Genomic DNA, 15,234 nt, shown 5'->3' on the forward strand with positions numbered 1-15,234 from the left:
GGAACAAAATTACCGCGCACGGACGTGCTCGCTTCCGCCAAGAGGCTGGCTCCGGGCCGGAAGTGACGTAACGTAGAGAGACAGCTTCACTTCCGGTGAGGGTGGGACTGTGTGTGGAGAAGGGTTAAAGAAAGAAGATTCCTGTGCCGCCTACTGCTGTCGCTGGAGAAGCGCAGTAATGGCACGTCGGTCGTGCCTGTTGCTTGCATCCAGCGCGTACTGCCGGCTCCGGATCACCGCAGGCGCCGTACCGCCTGCTTGTTGAAAGGTCATGGCGAGAGCGAGAATCTGAAGATTCAGGAATACGCCTTTAATGGCTTTTTGGGCAGGGTAGTCACCCCGTAGTCTACCCTCAGACAAGCTCGGGAGTTGGAACGCTGCGACAAGGGAAGAGAGGGCGCCCTGCAAAAGAGGGTGGAGGTGGCATTAGCTTAAACTATGTCATGTACGCCCAAGTTCCAGGCCCCGTCTTAACCTAAAAACAGTTGTAAATCAGAGTGTGGAATTTTAATAGTGCTGAAGTTAAAAAAACAAATACGAGGAATAACGAAATGTCAAGAGGGTCTCAGAATTATTACCAACGGCCTTGAAGTCAAAACACTCAACTGCTCAAATGAGAGTTGGCATCTTGTCTCTACACCCTGTTTCATCTTAACTATCTAAATCTGTGGGTCTGCAAAACATAACTATTTAGTGATCTCAGGTCTCATTGCATTACCAGCCTTGTTCTTCAGTTATGGCCTGGGCACTTAAGATAATGAGATTAAAACTTAAATGACTTACTGTTTGGGGTTTTTTTTTAATTGGAGTATACAGTTGATTCGCACTGTTGTGATAGTTTCTGGTGTATAGCAAAGTGAATCCTGTATACATATATCCATTTTTAAGAATTCTTTTTCCTCACAGGTGTTTACAGAGTATTGAGTAGAGTTCCCTGTGCTATATCTTACTGGCTTTTATTATGGTTGCAAAGAAAAGCTGAGTACTGCGTTGTGGCCACATGTAGTCACCCCTTCTCAAGTTTATTTGTTCAGTCCTTCAGTTTGTTCTTGGTTCTTGAACACTTGATATCCGGCTTTCATTCATGCTTTAGTGTAAATAATTTTAATTGATTTGACATCTCCTAACACTGTATCTGCGGAGAAGGCAATGGCACCCCACTCCAGTACTCTTGCCTGGAAAATCCCATGGACGGAGGAGCCTGGTGGCCTGCAGTCCATGGGATCGCTAAGAGTCGGACACGACTGAGCGACTTCACTTTCACTTTTCACTTTCATGCACTGGAGAAGGAAATGGCAACCCACTCCAGTGTTCTTGCCTGGAGAATCCCAGGGACGGTGGAGCCTGATGGGCTGCCGTCTGTGGGGTCGCACAGAGTCGGACACGACTGAAGCGACTTAGCAGCAGCAGCAGCAGCAACACTGTATCTGAGTCTAGACTGATCTAAGATAAAATCAGACTTAACCTAAAAGAAAGTACAAAAGGTGTTTGCTGAAGGGTAGGTAATCTTGAAATCGGTTCATTTCCCAAGAGACCACACAGTAGGACCTACCATGCAGCCAGAAGGATGTGGTAAGTACATTGGGCAACTGAATAGTAAGGAGCAAGGCGCCTAAAAACATTTCTCTGTGGCAGTATTGCTGAATGAATTTCCTGAAGCCTAAACTAGTTAGCAAGCAGCTTTTTCCAAAAACTAGGACCAGCCTGCGCTATCATCCTACTTTGAAAGCCCTGGAATAATAGAAATAGGAGAGCAAAACAGGTTTATCTAGCAGTTCCTCATATGCAACAAATTTCATGTAAGAATATCATCTTCTATTCTATACTTGCAAAGAAAACTTGTTCCATAGAAAATGACTAGCTTCCAATCTAGGTTGCAAACAGAAAACATGTACTAAAATATTTTTAGTATTATTCTGCCACCCTGTATGTTTCTGCGAAGATTCCATCTTGGGCAGGGGTGGGGGTGAGGGGAAATGGGGAGAAGACTAAGCAGTGAAGCACTTTGGGCTCCCCAAAGAGAGTTACTCTCATGTTTTGAAATGCTAATGATTAACAGGGTTCAAACTCCCAAAAAATGAGAAAGACCTTTAAATTACAAGTCATATGTTTCTACAAGCTTTTCTACTGACCTTCATTGTGAAGAGACTTGCAATTGCCACCTGAGACTATATTTTAGCCTTTTACTGTTTGTGTGTTATGTCAGTTATGTTATGGTTTTTAAAAGAGAAAAGGAGGTGGTAAGTTTTTTTGTGTGTTTTCTTTGTTTACCTAATAGCTCATATCATACCATATCAACTGTTCTTAAAGTGTGGCCTGAAACTAAAACTTTTTCAGTGAATCATGCAATCAAAACTATGTTCATAATAAGACATGGTTTGTCTTTATTATTCTCATTTTTTCACAAATTCACCATGGAGTCTTCCAGAGGCAACATGACATGTGATGATACCATCATTCTGATGGCTAATGGAATGTGTGTCATATATTTTCTAGAATGTCCTTAAGTATTAGGTTTCTGAAATGTGTGAACATTTGAAATATCTGCCCAACTTAGTGAAACAATATTTTCCAACTGAATAATGGATGATGTTACAAAATCACAAGTTAAAGATTCATTCAAAGTGCAGAACAGACTGCACTTTAATGTAAAGGTATAAAAAGTTAATTGATATGATTTCAGATCTCAATTTATAATAAACCTTTAAGGAACTACTGTGGAGTTTTGGTGTAGTATCAAAGAATAACCATAATTATCTAGAAAAGCTATTAAAATACGCCCTCACTTTTCCACAGTGTATCTTATTCATACTCTTCTACCATCAGATCAGATCAGATCAGTCGCTCAGTCGTGTCTGACTCTTTGCAACCCCATGAAGCGCAGCACGCCAGGCCTCCCTGTCCATCACCAACTCCCGGAGTTCACTCAGACTCACGTCCATCGAGTCAGTGATGCCATCCAGCCATCCCATCCTCTGTCGTCCCCTTCTCCTCCTGCCCCCAATCCCTCCCAGCATCAGAGTCTTTTCCAATGAGTCAACTCCTCGCATGAGGTGGCCAAAGTACTGGAGTTTCAGCTTTCGCATCATTCCTTCCAAAGAAATCCCAGGGCTGATCTCCTTCAGAATGGGCTGGTTGCATCTCCTTGCAGTCCAAGGGACTCTCAAGAGTATTCTCCAACACCACAGTTCAAAAGCATCAATTCTTCGGCGCTCAGCCTTCTTCACAGTCCAACTCTCACATCCATACATGACCACAGGAAAAACCATAGCTTTGACTGGACGAACCTTTGTTGGCAAAGGAATGTCTCTGCTTTTGAATGTGCTATCTAGGTTGGTCATAACTTTCCTTCCAAGGAGTAAGCGCCTTTTAATTTCATGGCTGCAGTCACCATCTGTAGTAATTTTGGAGCCCAGAAAAATAAAGTCTGACACTGTTTCCCCATCTATTCCCCATGAAGTGATGGGACCGGATGCCATGATCTTCGTTTTCTGAATGTTGAGCTTTAAGCCAACTTTTTCACTCTCCACTTTCACTTTCATCAAGAGGCTTTTTAGTTCCTCTTCACTTTCTGCCATAAGGGTGGTGTCATCTGCATATCTGAGGTTATTGATATTTCTCCCGGCAATCTTGATTCCAGCTTGTGTTTCTTCCAGTCCAGCGTTTCTCATGATGTACTCTGCATAGAAGTTAAATAAACAGGGTGACAATATACAGCCTTGACGAACTCCTTTTCCTATTTGGAACCAGTCTGTTGTTCCATGTCCAGTTCTAAGTGTTGCTTCCTGACCTGCATACAAATTTCTCAAGAGGCAGATCAGGTGGTCTGATATTCCTATCTCTTTCAGAATTTTCCACAGTTTATTGTGATCCACACAGTCAAAGGCTTTGGCATAGTCAATAAAGCAGAAATAGAGGTTTTTCTGGAACTCTCTTGCTTTTTCCATGATCCAGCGGATGTTGGCAATTTGATCTCTGGTTCCTCTGCCTTTTCTAAAACCAGCTTGCACATCAGGAAGTTCACAGTTCACGTATTGCTGAAGCCTGGCTTGGAGAATTTTGAGCATTACTTTACTAGCGTGTGAGATGAGTGCAATTGTGCGGTAGTTTGAGCATTCTTTGGCATTGCCTTTCTTTGGGATTGGAATGAAAACTGACCTCTTCCAGTCCTGTGGCCACTGCTGACTTTTCCAAATTTGCTGGCATATTGAGTGCAGCACTTTCACAGCATCATCTTTTAGGATTTGAAATAGCTCAACTGGAATTCCATCACCTCCACTAGCTTTGTTCTTAGTGACGCTTTCTAAGGCCCGCTTGACTTCACATTCCAGGATGTCTGGCTCTAGGTCAGTGATCACACCATCGTGATTATCTGGGTCGTGAAGATCTTTTTTGTACAATCCTTCTGTGTATTCTTGCCATCTCTTCTTAATATCTTCTGCTTCTGTTAGGTCCATACCATTTCTGTCCTTTATCGAGCTCATCTTTGCATGAAATGTTCCTTTGGTATCTCTGATTTTCTTGAAAAGATCCCTGGTCTTTCCCATTCTGTTGTTTTCCTCTATTTCTTTGCATTGATCGCTGAAGAAGGCTTTCTTATGTCTTCTTGCTATTCTTTGGAACTCTGCATTCAGATGCTTATATCTTTCCTTTTCTCCTTTGCTTTTCGCTTCTCTTCTTTTCACAGCTATTTGTAAGGCCTCCCCAGACAGCCATTTTGCTTTTTTGCATTTCTTTTCTATGGGAATGGTCTACCATAACATAATGCAACAAATTCAACTCTATTAAACCAGTCAAAAAAGAGATCTGTAGAAAGGCAAAACATGAACCCTCTAACAGTTTTTCTTTTATAAAGATAGTTTCTTTCATTTAAATATGTTAGTTGTTTTAATATATGATGAAATTATCTTAAATGAAAAAAATAATTTTTGGCCACGTGGAGTGGCTTGAGGGATCCTAGTTCTTTGATCAAGGATCCAGTCCAGGCTGTTGACAGTGAAAGTGTGGAGTCCTAAGCACTGTACTGCCAGGGAATTCCCTAAATGAATATTTTTAAATTGCCTCCATTTTTATTTCTAATATCAATAGATATAACTCATATAAATCAAAGCTTTTTTGTGGTGCTCAAAAAATTTTTTAAGTGTAAAGGGATCTTCAGATCAAAACCTTTGAGAAATGTTACACAAAATCATTAAAATTCCAGTTCTTCCATTCATGCTTCTGATGGTACAAACAGTTCACAGACAGGTCATGCACTGTAATTCCAGAATCTTCCTTATAACTAAGAATTTCTGCAGTGTCTTTCAACATTGCTCCTCCTTTAGAGAGGCTGGATGTTTAATTTTCAATTGGGTTTTTCTAAGTCTTGAAAACTTAACCTCTCTTTATTTCAGCCCACTATCCTTTATCATAAAAGAAGAATATCAAGCTTAGTATTGTTAGAGAAAAGCAAAGCCAAAACAATAAAACTTTTCAATTCAATAGTAAAATAAAATATTGGCTAGTATCTCCTGAATACTTACTGTGTGTCAGGCTTTGTGCTAAGTGCTTTATATTTATTTTCTCATTTAATTCTCTCAACTGCGTCTAAAGGGCTTCCCAAGTGGCACAGTGGTAAAGAATCCACCTGCCAATGCAAGAGACTTGGGTTCAGTCCCTTGGCAGGGAAGATCCCATGCAGTAGGAAATGGCAGTCAGCTCCAGTATTCTTGCCTGGAAAATTGCACGGACAGAGAAGATTGGCAGGCTACAGTCCATGGGGTCTCAAAGAATCCGACACAACTAAGCAACTGAGCATGCACACTCACACCTGCATTTAAAAATAGGATGACCATAGTCCTCAGCCCGCCTGGTGTGGTCCTTGTTTGTGCCACTTGTACAAGCATAATTATTAATACTATCCCCCTTCCATTATGGGGCTGCCCTGGTGGCTCAGACGGTAAAGCGTCTGCCTGCAATGTGGGAGAACAGGGTTCAGTCCCTGGGTCAGGAAGATCCTCTGGAGAAGGAAATGGCAACCCACTCCAGTACTCTTGTCTGGAAAATTCCATGGATGGAGGAGCCTGGTAGGCTACAGTCAACTTCACTCACTCCAGAATATAAATTTTTCAAGTTTGAACATAAATTATCTGATCACCTTTCCCATATAAAGTACTATCAACAGTTTACAAATTAGGAAAACAAGGCATAGAGAGATTGAGTGTCTTGCCCAAAGTATACTGCTAGTTAATATGGATCTGGGATCCTAAAGAATAATGAGCTGTTCCACAATGATATCAGTGCTCCTGAGATTTTTGTTGATCCCAACTATAGTAATATATTTGAGAATAAAAGAAAATAACACATAAAATCTTATGATAAAATTTTAAGTTCAGTTTCAGTAGTAAAACACTAATGTGATACATGTGTTCTTCCCACCCTCATCTTTTACACGGTTCACAGGCCCACACTTTGCAGAAAAGCAGTGCTGCTTTTGTGTGTGTGTGTGCGCGTGTGTGTTGGAGGTGGTAGGGGAGCAGTTCTTGCTGGTTCAATAAAGCTGAAGGATACCTATTTATAAAACAGGAATGGTGGGTGAAACTAAGAGGCCTTCCTGATAGGGATTCTCCCTGATCATAAGGAAAGAAAACTAGTTTTGATGGCTGTATAAGTGTGCTTGGCTTAAAACTACATCTCCCAGCACTTCTTGCAGATGAAGGACGTGACCATACTATACAGTCTTGGCCGATGAAATCTAAGTGGAAGTTGTTGGATGAGATTTCTGAGAATACTTTCTTAAAATGGAAAGCCGATTTAGCTGATCTTGCCTTTTATTTTGCTTTACAACTGGATCTCAAATGCAATACTAGAGCTTGAGCAACCATCTTGTAACTACAAAGGAACAAGCACGTGTTAAGGATGGCTGGATTAAGGAAAGAGAAAGACCTGCCTCTCTGAGGATATTGTGATTTCAGTTCAGTTGCTCAATTGTGTCCAACTCATTGCAACCCTATGGACTACAATACACCAGGCTTCCCTGTCCATCACCAGCTCTCAGAGCTTACTCTAACTCACGTCCATTGAGTCGGTGATGCCATCCAACCATCTCGTCCTCTGTCGTCCCCTTCTCCTCCTGCCCTCAATTTTTGCCAGCATCAGGGTTTTTTTCAATAAGTTAGTTCTTTGCATGAGGTGGCCACAATATTGCAGCTTCAGCATCAGTCCTTCCAATGAATATTGAGAATTGATTTCCTTATGATTGACTGGTTTGATCTCCTTGCAGTCCAGGGACTCTCAAGAGTCTCCAACACCACAATTCAAAAGCATCACTTCTTTGGTGCTCATTTTTCCTTATGGTCCAATTCTTACATCCATACATGACTACTGGAAAAACATAGCTTTGACTAAATGGACCTTTGTTGGCAAAGTAATATCTCTGCTTTTTAATATGCTGTCTAGGTTTGTCATAGCTTTTCTTCCAAGGAGCAAGTGTCTTTTAATTTTATGGCTGCAGTCACCATCTGCAGTGATTTTGGAGCCCAAGAAAATAAAGTCTCACCGTTTCCACTGTTTCGCCATCTATTTGCCGTGAAGTGATGGGACTGGATGCCATGATCTTAGTTTTCGGAATGTTGAGTTTTAAGCCAACTTTTTCACTCTCCACTTTCACTTTCGTCAAGAGGCTCTTGTTCCTCTTTGCTTTCTGCCATAAGGGTGGTGTCATCTGCATATCTGAGGTTATTGATATTTGTCCTGGCAATCTTGATTCCAGGTTGTGCTTCATCCAGCCTGGCATTTCACATGATGTATTCTGCATATAAGTTAAATAAGCAGGGTGACAATATTCAGCCTTGACATATTCCTTTTCCTATTTGGAATCAGTCTGTTGTTCCATGTCCAGTTCTAACTGTTGCTTCTTGACCTGCATACAGATTGCTCAGGAGGCAGGTCAGGTGGTCTGGTATTCCCATCTCGAAAAATTTGGCGTAGTTTGTTGTGATCCACACAGTCAAAGGCTTTGGCATAGTCAATAAAGCAGAAGTAGATGGTTTTTATGGAACTCTCTTGCTTTTTCAATGATCCAACAGATGTTGGCAATTTGATCTCTGGTTCCCCTGCCTTTTCTAAATCCAGCTTGAACATCTGGAAATTCACAGTTCACATACTGTTGAAACCTGGCTTAGAGAATTTTGAGCATTATTTTGCTAGTGTCTGAGATGAGTGCAATTGTGCAGTAGTTTGAGCATTCTTTGTCTTTGCCTTTCTTGGGATTGGAATGAAAACTGACCTTTTCCAGTCCTGTGGCCACTGCTGAGTTTTCCAAATTTGCTGACATAGTGAGTGCGGCACTTTCACAGCATCATCTTTTAGGATTTGAAATAGCTCCACTGGAATTCCATCACCTCCACTAACTTTCTTCATAGTGATGCTTCCTAAGACCCACTTGAGTTCACATTCCAGGATGTCTGGCTCTAAGTGAATGATCACACCATGGTGGTTATCTGGATCAGGAAGATCTTTTTTGTATAATTCTGTGTATTTTTGCCACCTCTTAGTATCTTCTGCTTCTCTTAGGTCCATACCATTTCTGTCTTTAACTGAGCCTGTCTTTGCATGAAATGTTCCTTGGTATCTCTAATTTTCTTGAAGAGCTCTCTGGTCTTTCCCATTCTATTGTTTTCCTTATTTCTTTGCATTGGTCACTGAGGAAGACTTTCTCATCTCTCCTTACTAGTCTTTGGAACTCTGCGTTCAAATGGGTATATCTTTTTTTCCTTTGCCTTTAGTGTCTCTTCTTTTCTCAGGTATTTTTAAGGCCTCCTCAGACAACCATTTTGCCCTTTTGCATTTCTTTTTCTTGGGGATGGTCTTGATCACTACCTACAGTACAATGTCATGAACCTCCATCCATAGTTCTTCAGGCACTCTATCAGATCTAATCCCTTGAATCTGTTTGTCACTTCCACTGTATAATCGTAAGAGATTTGATTTAGGTCATACTGAATGGTCTAGTGGTTTTCCCTACTTTATTCAATTTAAGTCTGAATTTGGCAATAAGGAGTTCATGATCTGAGTCACCATCAGCTCCTGGTCTTGTTTTTGCTGACTGTGTATAGTTTCTCCATCTTTGGATGCAAAGAATATAATCAATCTGATTTTGGTATTGACCATCTGGTGATGTCCATGTGTAGAGTCTTCTCCTGTGTTGTTGAAAGAGAGTGTTTACTATGACCAGTGCATTCTCTTGGCAAAATTCTATGAGCCTTTCACCTGCTTCATTTTGTACTGCAAGGCCAAAGTTGCCTGTTCTCCAGGTATCTCTTAACTTCCTACTTTTGGATCTGCCAAGTAAACCCTAGACCAATAAAGACATAAAACTGGTAATATGATTATGCCACTATTTTTTCCAGTTTCATTACAGATAAACTAAATTCCTAAATATTACAAGGGCTTCTCTGGTGGCTCAGATCATAAGGAATCTGGCTGCAGTGCAGGAGACCCCAGTTTGATCCCTGGGTCACAACGATGCCCTTGAGAAGGTAATGGCAAGCCACTCCAGTATTCTTGCCTGGAGAATTCCATGGACAGAGGAGCCTGGTAGGCTACAGTCCATGGGGTCGCACAGAGTCAGACACAACTGAGCACACACACATAAATATTACAATGTACCCCATGCTCCCATTCCACTTCAATGATGAGTATCATTAATGACAGCGTTCTTTCCTGCTCATCCTAAACATAGCCTCAGAATCCATCTCAACATAAGTGTCTAAAACCCACATCACCAGCAGCTCAGCCTTGAGAAACATATGGGCCAAGTGTGCTTCTGCAACCAAGTGTGGTTCACCAGAAAGCCAAATGATCATGCACTGCTTATTCCAAATGAGAGGATTTTGAGGCTACCGTGTCTCCTTTCTTTGAGAGGCCAGCATCCTTTTCTCTGGTCCCAGCGCCAGATTTTTGGCACCCCAGACTATGGGGACCCTCACTTGACTATGCTGAACCCTTCAGTCTCTTTCTGTGAGGGTAAAGCTTTTCCTTCATGTCTATCACCATTCTGGGCTTTCCCGTACCTTCAAATTGAGGTGCCTTCCCAGGAATGGAAGTCAAAGGAAAAGAAAGAGTTAGGGGGACACTTTGGAGTCTCTACCAGGGTTTTGGGGATTAAGTTCTCATTCACTCTGAAAGGAACTGGCAATACAGAGGGTGTGGGGACAGGGAGTTTGGGGGAACTGGCTGGAGGGAAGGTGAAGGTCAGTGATGCTCCTGATTATAATCCCCACATCATTCATCACTTTGTTTTTAAATAAAGCATGGGACATAGACATACACAAAGCAATATATACCAGAATAAATGAAAATATTAGTGCTTAACCACAGGACTTCCCTTGTGGTCCAGTGGTTAAGACCTCCTGCTTCTACTGCAGGGGGCACAGGTTTCATCCATGGTCGGGAACTAAGATCCTGCTGCATGCTGTGTGGCAAAGCCAAAAAAATTCTACAAAAGAAAGAAAACAAAATACAACACGAAATTTGCAATAAAACTTAAGGTCAATTTCACTAGTGAAACTCTGATGCAATGTGTCACTCCCGAGCTCATCTTTCTGACAGTTTCGGAAGCCTATAACCTCTGAATCAGAAATGATACCAGTAATGAAATTATTTTTCATGCTTGTTCTGAGGCAATTTTTCCTATTTGTAGCATTGCTTGGTCAAAAAATTCAGGATTCACAACCTGACACAAAACTACACATGTTAGTTATGATGTATTAGTTATGCCTTAGTTATAGAGACAGATGAATACATTGAATTATGTCAAGATTTAGAGTATATATAATTTACTGGAATCAATATTTTGTTAATGTTTAATTTCACAAGAATACTTATGTACTCTTCAGTTCAGTTCAGTTCAGTTTCTAAGTCATGTCCAACTCTTTGTGACCCCATGAATTGCAGCACTCCAGGCCTCCCTGTCCATCACCAACTCCCGGAGTTCACTCAAACTCCCGTCCATCGAGTCAGTGATCCCATCCAACCATCTCATCCTCTGTCGTCCCCTTCTCCTCCTGCCCCCAATCCCTCCAAGCATCAGAGTCTTTTCCAGTGAGTCAACTCTTTGCGTGAGGTGGCCAAAGTACTGGAGTTTCAGCTTCAGCATCAGTCCTTCCAAAGAACACCCAGGACTGATCTTCTTTAGAATGGACTGGTTGCATCTCCTTGCAGCCCAAGGGACTCTTAAGAGTCTTCTCCAACACCACAGTTCAAAAGCATCAATTCTTCAGCGCTCAGCTTTCTTTATAGTCCAACTCTCACATCCATACATGGCCACAGGAAAAACCATAGCCTTGACTAGACGGACCTTTTTGGCAAAGTAATGTCTCTGCTTTTGAATATGCTATCTAGGTTGGTCATAATTTTCCTTCCAAGGAGTAAGCGTCTTTTAATTTCATGGCTGCAGTCACCCACTGCAGTGATTTTGGAGCCTGTCTGACACTGTTTCCACTGTTTCCCCATCTATTTCCCATAAAGTGATGGGACCAGATGCCATGATCTTCGTTTTCTGAATGCTGAACTTGAAGCCAACTTTTTCACTCTCCACTTTCACTTTCACCAAGAAGCTTTTTAGTTCCTCTTCACTTTCTGCCATAAGGATGGTGTCATCTGCATATCTGAGGTTATTGATATTTCTCCCGGCAATCTTGATTCCAGCTTGTGCTTCCAGCCCGGCGTTTCTCATGATGTACTCTGCATAGAAGTTAAATAAGCAGGGTGACAATATACAGCCTTGACATACTCCTTTTCCTATTTGGAACCTGTCTGTTGTTCCATGTCCAGCTCTAACTGTTGCTTCCTGACCTGCATATAGGTTTCTCAAGAGGCAGGTCAGGTGGTCTGGTATTCCCATCTCTTTCAGAATTTTCCACAGTTTATTGTGATCCACACAGTCAAAAGCTTTGGCATAGTCAATAAAGCAGAAATAGATGTTTTTCTGGAACTCTCTTGCTTTTTCGATGATCCAGTGGATGTTGGCAATTTGATCTCTGGTTCCTCTGCCTTTTCTAAAACCAGCTTGAACATCTGGAAGTTCACAGTTCACGTATTGCTGAAGTCTGGCTTAGAGAATTTTGAGCATTACTTTACTAGCGTGTGAGATGAGTGCAATTGTGCGGTAGTTTGAGCATTCTTTGGCATTGCCTTTCTTTAGGAGATAGATATTCAGGAATATTTGGAAGTATGACTACAGAACAATACTTTAAATTTCTAATTACATCTACTAAGACTTGACAGAGAAAGCATAAACAAGTAAACCATTTATGTAGTGTTCAAAGTTCTCATTAGTAAGGTCATTATAGCCTTAAAATACGCTATTGGTGATACAGATCAAAGGAAATAACTTCTACTAGAACTTTTTAACTGACCACATGAATCTTATTTTGTGTTCATAGTACTGCAATAAAATTATTAGAATCTAGTAAAATTATTAGGATCAATTGATTCATCCTTTTATTTATGATCAGATGGTTTTCAACAAGGGTGCCAAGACAATTTGATGGGGAAGAATAGTCCATTCAACAAATGGTTATGATGAAGGAGATTATTGTTGATTGATGAAAACAACCGTTCAGCCCCCTCCCCATTTCCCTTTTCCCCATTATCAGAATATAAATAATAGCAAAGAAAAAAAATGGTGCTTGAACAACTTGATAGCCACATGCAAAAGAATGAAGCTGACCCCAACCTCATGCAATGTACAGAAATTAGCTCAGAATGGATCAGGGGCCTAATATAATAGCTAAAATAAAAAACTCTGAGAAGTAAACATAGTGTTAGTCATAGTGTTAGTCACTCAGTCATGCCAGACTCTTTGCGACCTCATGGACTGCAGCCCACCAGGCTCCTCTGTCCATGAGATTTTCCAGGCAAGGATACTGGAGTGGGTTTCCATTTCCTTCTCCAGGGGATCTTCCCAACCCGGGGATCGAACCCAGGTCACCTGCACTGCAGGCAGATTCTTTACCGAGTGAGCTACAAGGGAAGCCCCTATATTTCTTTGAGCCCCTTTTTTTGGAGGGGGGCAAGACTACTGGAGTGGGTTGCCATTCCCTTCTCCAGGAGATCTTTCCGACCCAGGAATTGAACCCGGGTCTCCCGCACTGTAGGCAGACGCTTTACCGTCTGAGCCACCAGGGAAGTAAACATAGGAATAAATATTTGCAACCTTGGGTTACACAAAACCTCAGATGAGACATCAAAAGCACAATTGACAAAAGGAAAAATAGATGAATTGGACTCATCAAAATTAAAAAGCTTGTGTTGTTTCGAATGGCACCATCAAGAAAATAAAAAAGACAGCACATATATCTTCACAAATTATTTATACAGTAAGGGATTTGTATGTAGGATATATAAAGAACTTCTGCAACTCAATAATGGAAAGATAAATAGCCCAATTTTAAAATGGTTAAAGGATCTGAATAGATATTTCTCAAAAGAAGACATACAAATGGCCACAAAAGAAAGTTGAAATAATGCTCAATAACATTTAGCCATTAAGGAGATTTGGGCTTTTCCAGGTGGCTCAGTGGTAAAGAATCTGCCTGCTAGGAAGGCGATGAGGGTTCTATCCCTGGGTCAGGAAGATCCCCTGGAGAAGAACATGGCAACCCAATCCAGTATTCTTGCCTGGGAAATCCCATGAACAGAGAAGACTGGCGGGCTACAGTTCGTGGGGTCGCAAAGAGTTGGACACAACTTAGCATCTAAACAACAACAACAAAAATTAAGGAAATTTATATAAAAAAACACAATGAGATACCGCTTTAAAACACCAGGATGGGCACTCTTTCCTCCCTGCTTCCAAGAAAAGAAGGAACAATGGTCGTGCCAGAAAGGGCCGAGGCTACAAGCAGCCTTTCACTGCACTAACTGTGCCCGATGTGTGCCTGAAGATAGGCCAGTAAGAAGTTAGCCATTCAGAAAATCTTAGAGGCCACTACTGTCAGGGACACTTCTGAAGCAAGTGTTTTCAATGCCTATGTGCTTTCCAAGCTGTATGTGAAACTACATTACTGTGTGAGTTGTGCCATTCACAGTAAGGTAGTTAGGAATCCTTCTGGGGAAGCCAGAAAGGACTGCACACCTCCACCTCAATTTAGACCTGCGGGTGCTGCCCCATGCCCTCCACCAAAACCCTTGTAAAGAGGCAAGTCCTTAAAGACTGAAGAAATACTGTTCTCTGAAAAGACAATAAAATGGAAAATATACTATGAAGAAAACAAAACAGGGTGGCTATAATCAATAGACAAGTTTTGGAAAACAGCACCAGACTGCAATATACTGAGACTTCTGCTTAAAACTCTTCAGTTGCTTGCAACTGCATCCCAACTGCGTCTAGGAAAAAGTGCTAACACCATCAGAGGTTCACATTACTCTGAATGATTCGAGTCCCACTTATAGTTCCAGACTTATCCGCTCAAACTCTGCACTTTAGTCATCTGGAGCTTCTTTTCAGTTCTTTGAAAGTCCTGTTCGTCTCTCAATGCTGGGCCTTCACACGGGCTGGTCACACTATATGAAGCACTTACCCCCGCCCCCCCAATTCCTACCTCTCAACTAGGTCTAATTTTTACATTTTCAAACCTAAATTTACATAGTCAAATATCATTTGAACTTTCCTCTGACACCCCCCACCACTACCATCACTAAAGTTGGAATAAATTTTCCTTTTTTATATTCCCAATGAATAATGTCCTTCTTCATCAAGCATGTACTACAGTCTTCTCTTTCTTGGCCTGTATCCTTCAATAGACTGTAGGTTGTAGCACAATAGAAACAATGTCTCTTCATCGTCATATCAAGCCTCCCACAATATTTGGTACCTGCAAATTTCTTAATAGATAGTGGGAAAATTAATGAATAGATTTTTTTTTTTAAAGATCTTTTGATGTGGACCATCTTAAACTCTTTATTGAATTTGTTACAACATTGCTTCTCTTTTATGTTTGTTTGTTGTTGTTTTTTTTTTTTGGCCCCTGAGGCGTGTAGGATCTTCGCTCCCTGGATCAGGGATCACACCCACACCTCCTGTCATTGGAAGATGAAGTCTTAACCCCTGGACCACCACAGAAATCCCTAAAGAATGGATTGATTTTGCTGATTCATCAATTAAAATACTTCTGTTGAAAGTAACAGCTACTATAACAATCTTAAAGGAATTTATTGGAAGGGTAAAAAGGGCTCATGAATTGACAAGAA

At 41.2% G+C, this 15,234-nt stretch overlaps 1 protein-coding gene across 1 annotated transcript; it reads left to right on the forward strand.

Moving 5' to 3' along the window:
• The first annotated feature begins 1,553 nt into the window (after positions 1–1,553).
• On the forward strand, positions 1,554–15,004 carry LOC101907101 (small ribosomal subunit protein eS26). The gene is given in 4 exon segments (XM_024990951.2): positions 1,554–1,572; positions 13,792–13,890; positions 13,893–13,928; positions 13,931–15,004. Coding segments are annotated over 4 exon segments (402 nt in total). The 3' UTR covers positions 14,179–15,004.
• Positions 15,005–15,234: the final 230 nt, after the last annotated feature.

The sequence above is a fragment of the Bos taurus genome, chromosome 4 (assembly GCF_002263795.3).
Source record: "Bos taurus isolate L1 Dominette 01449 registration number 42190680 breed Hereford chromosome 4, ARS-UCD2.0, whole genome shotgun sequence".
NCBI lineage: Eukaryota > Metazoa > Chordata > Mammalia > Artiodactyla > Bovidae > Bos > Bos taurus.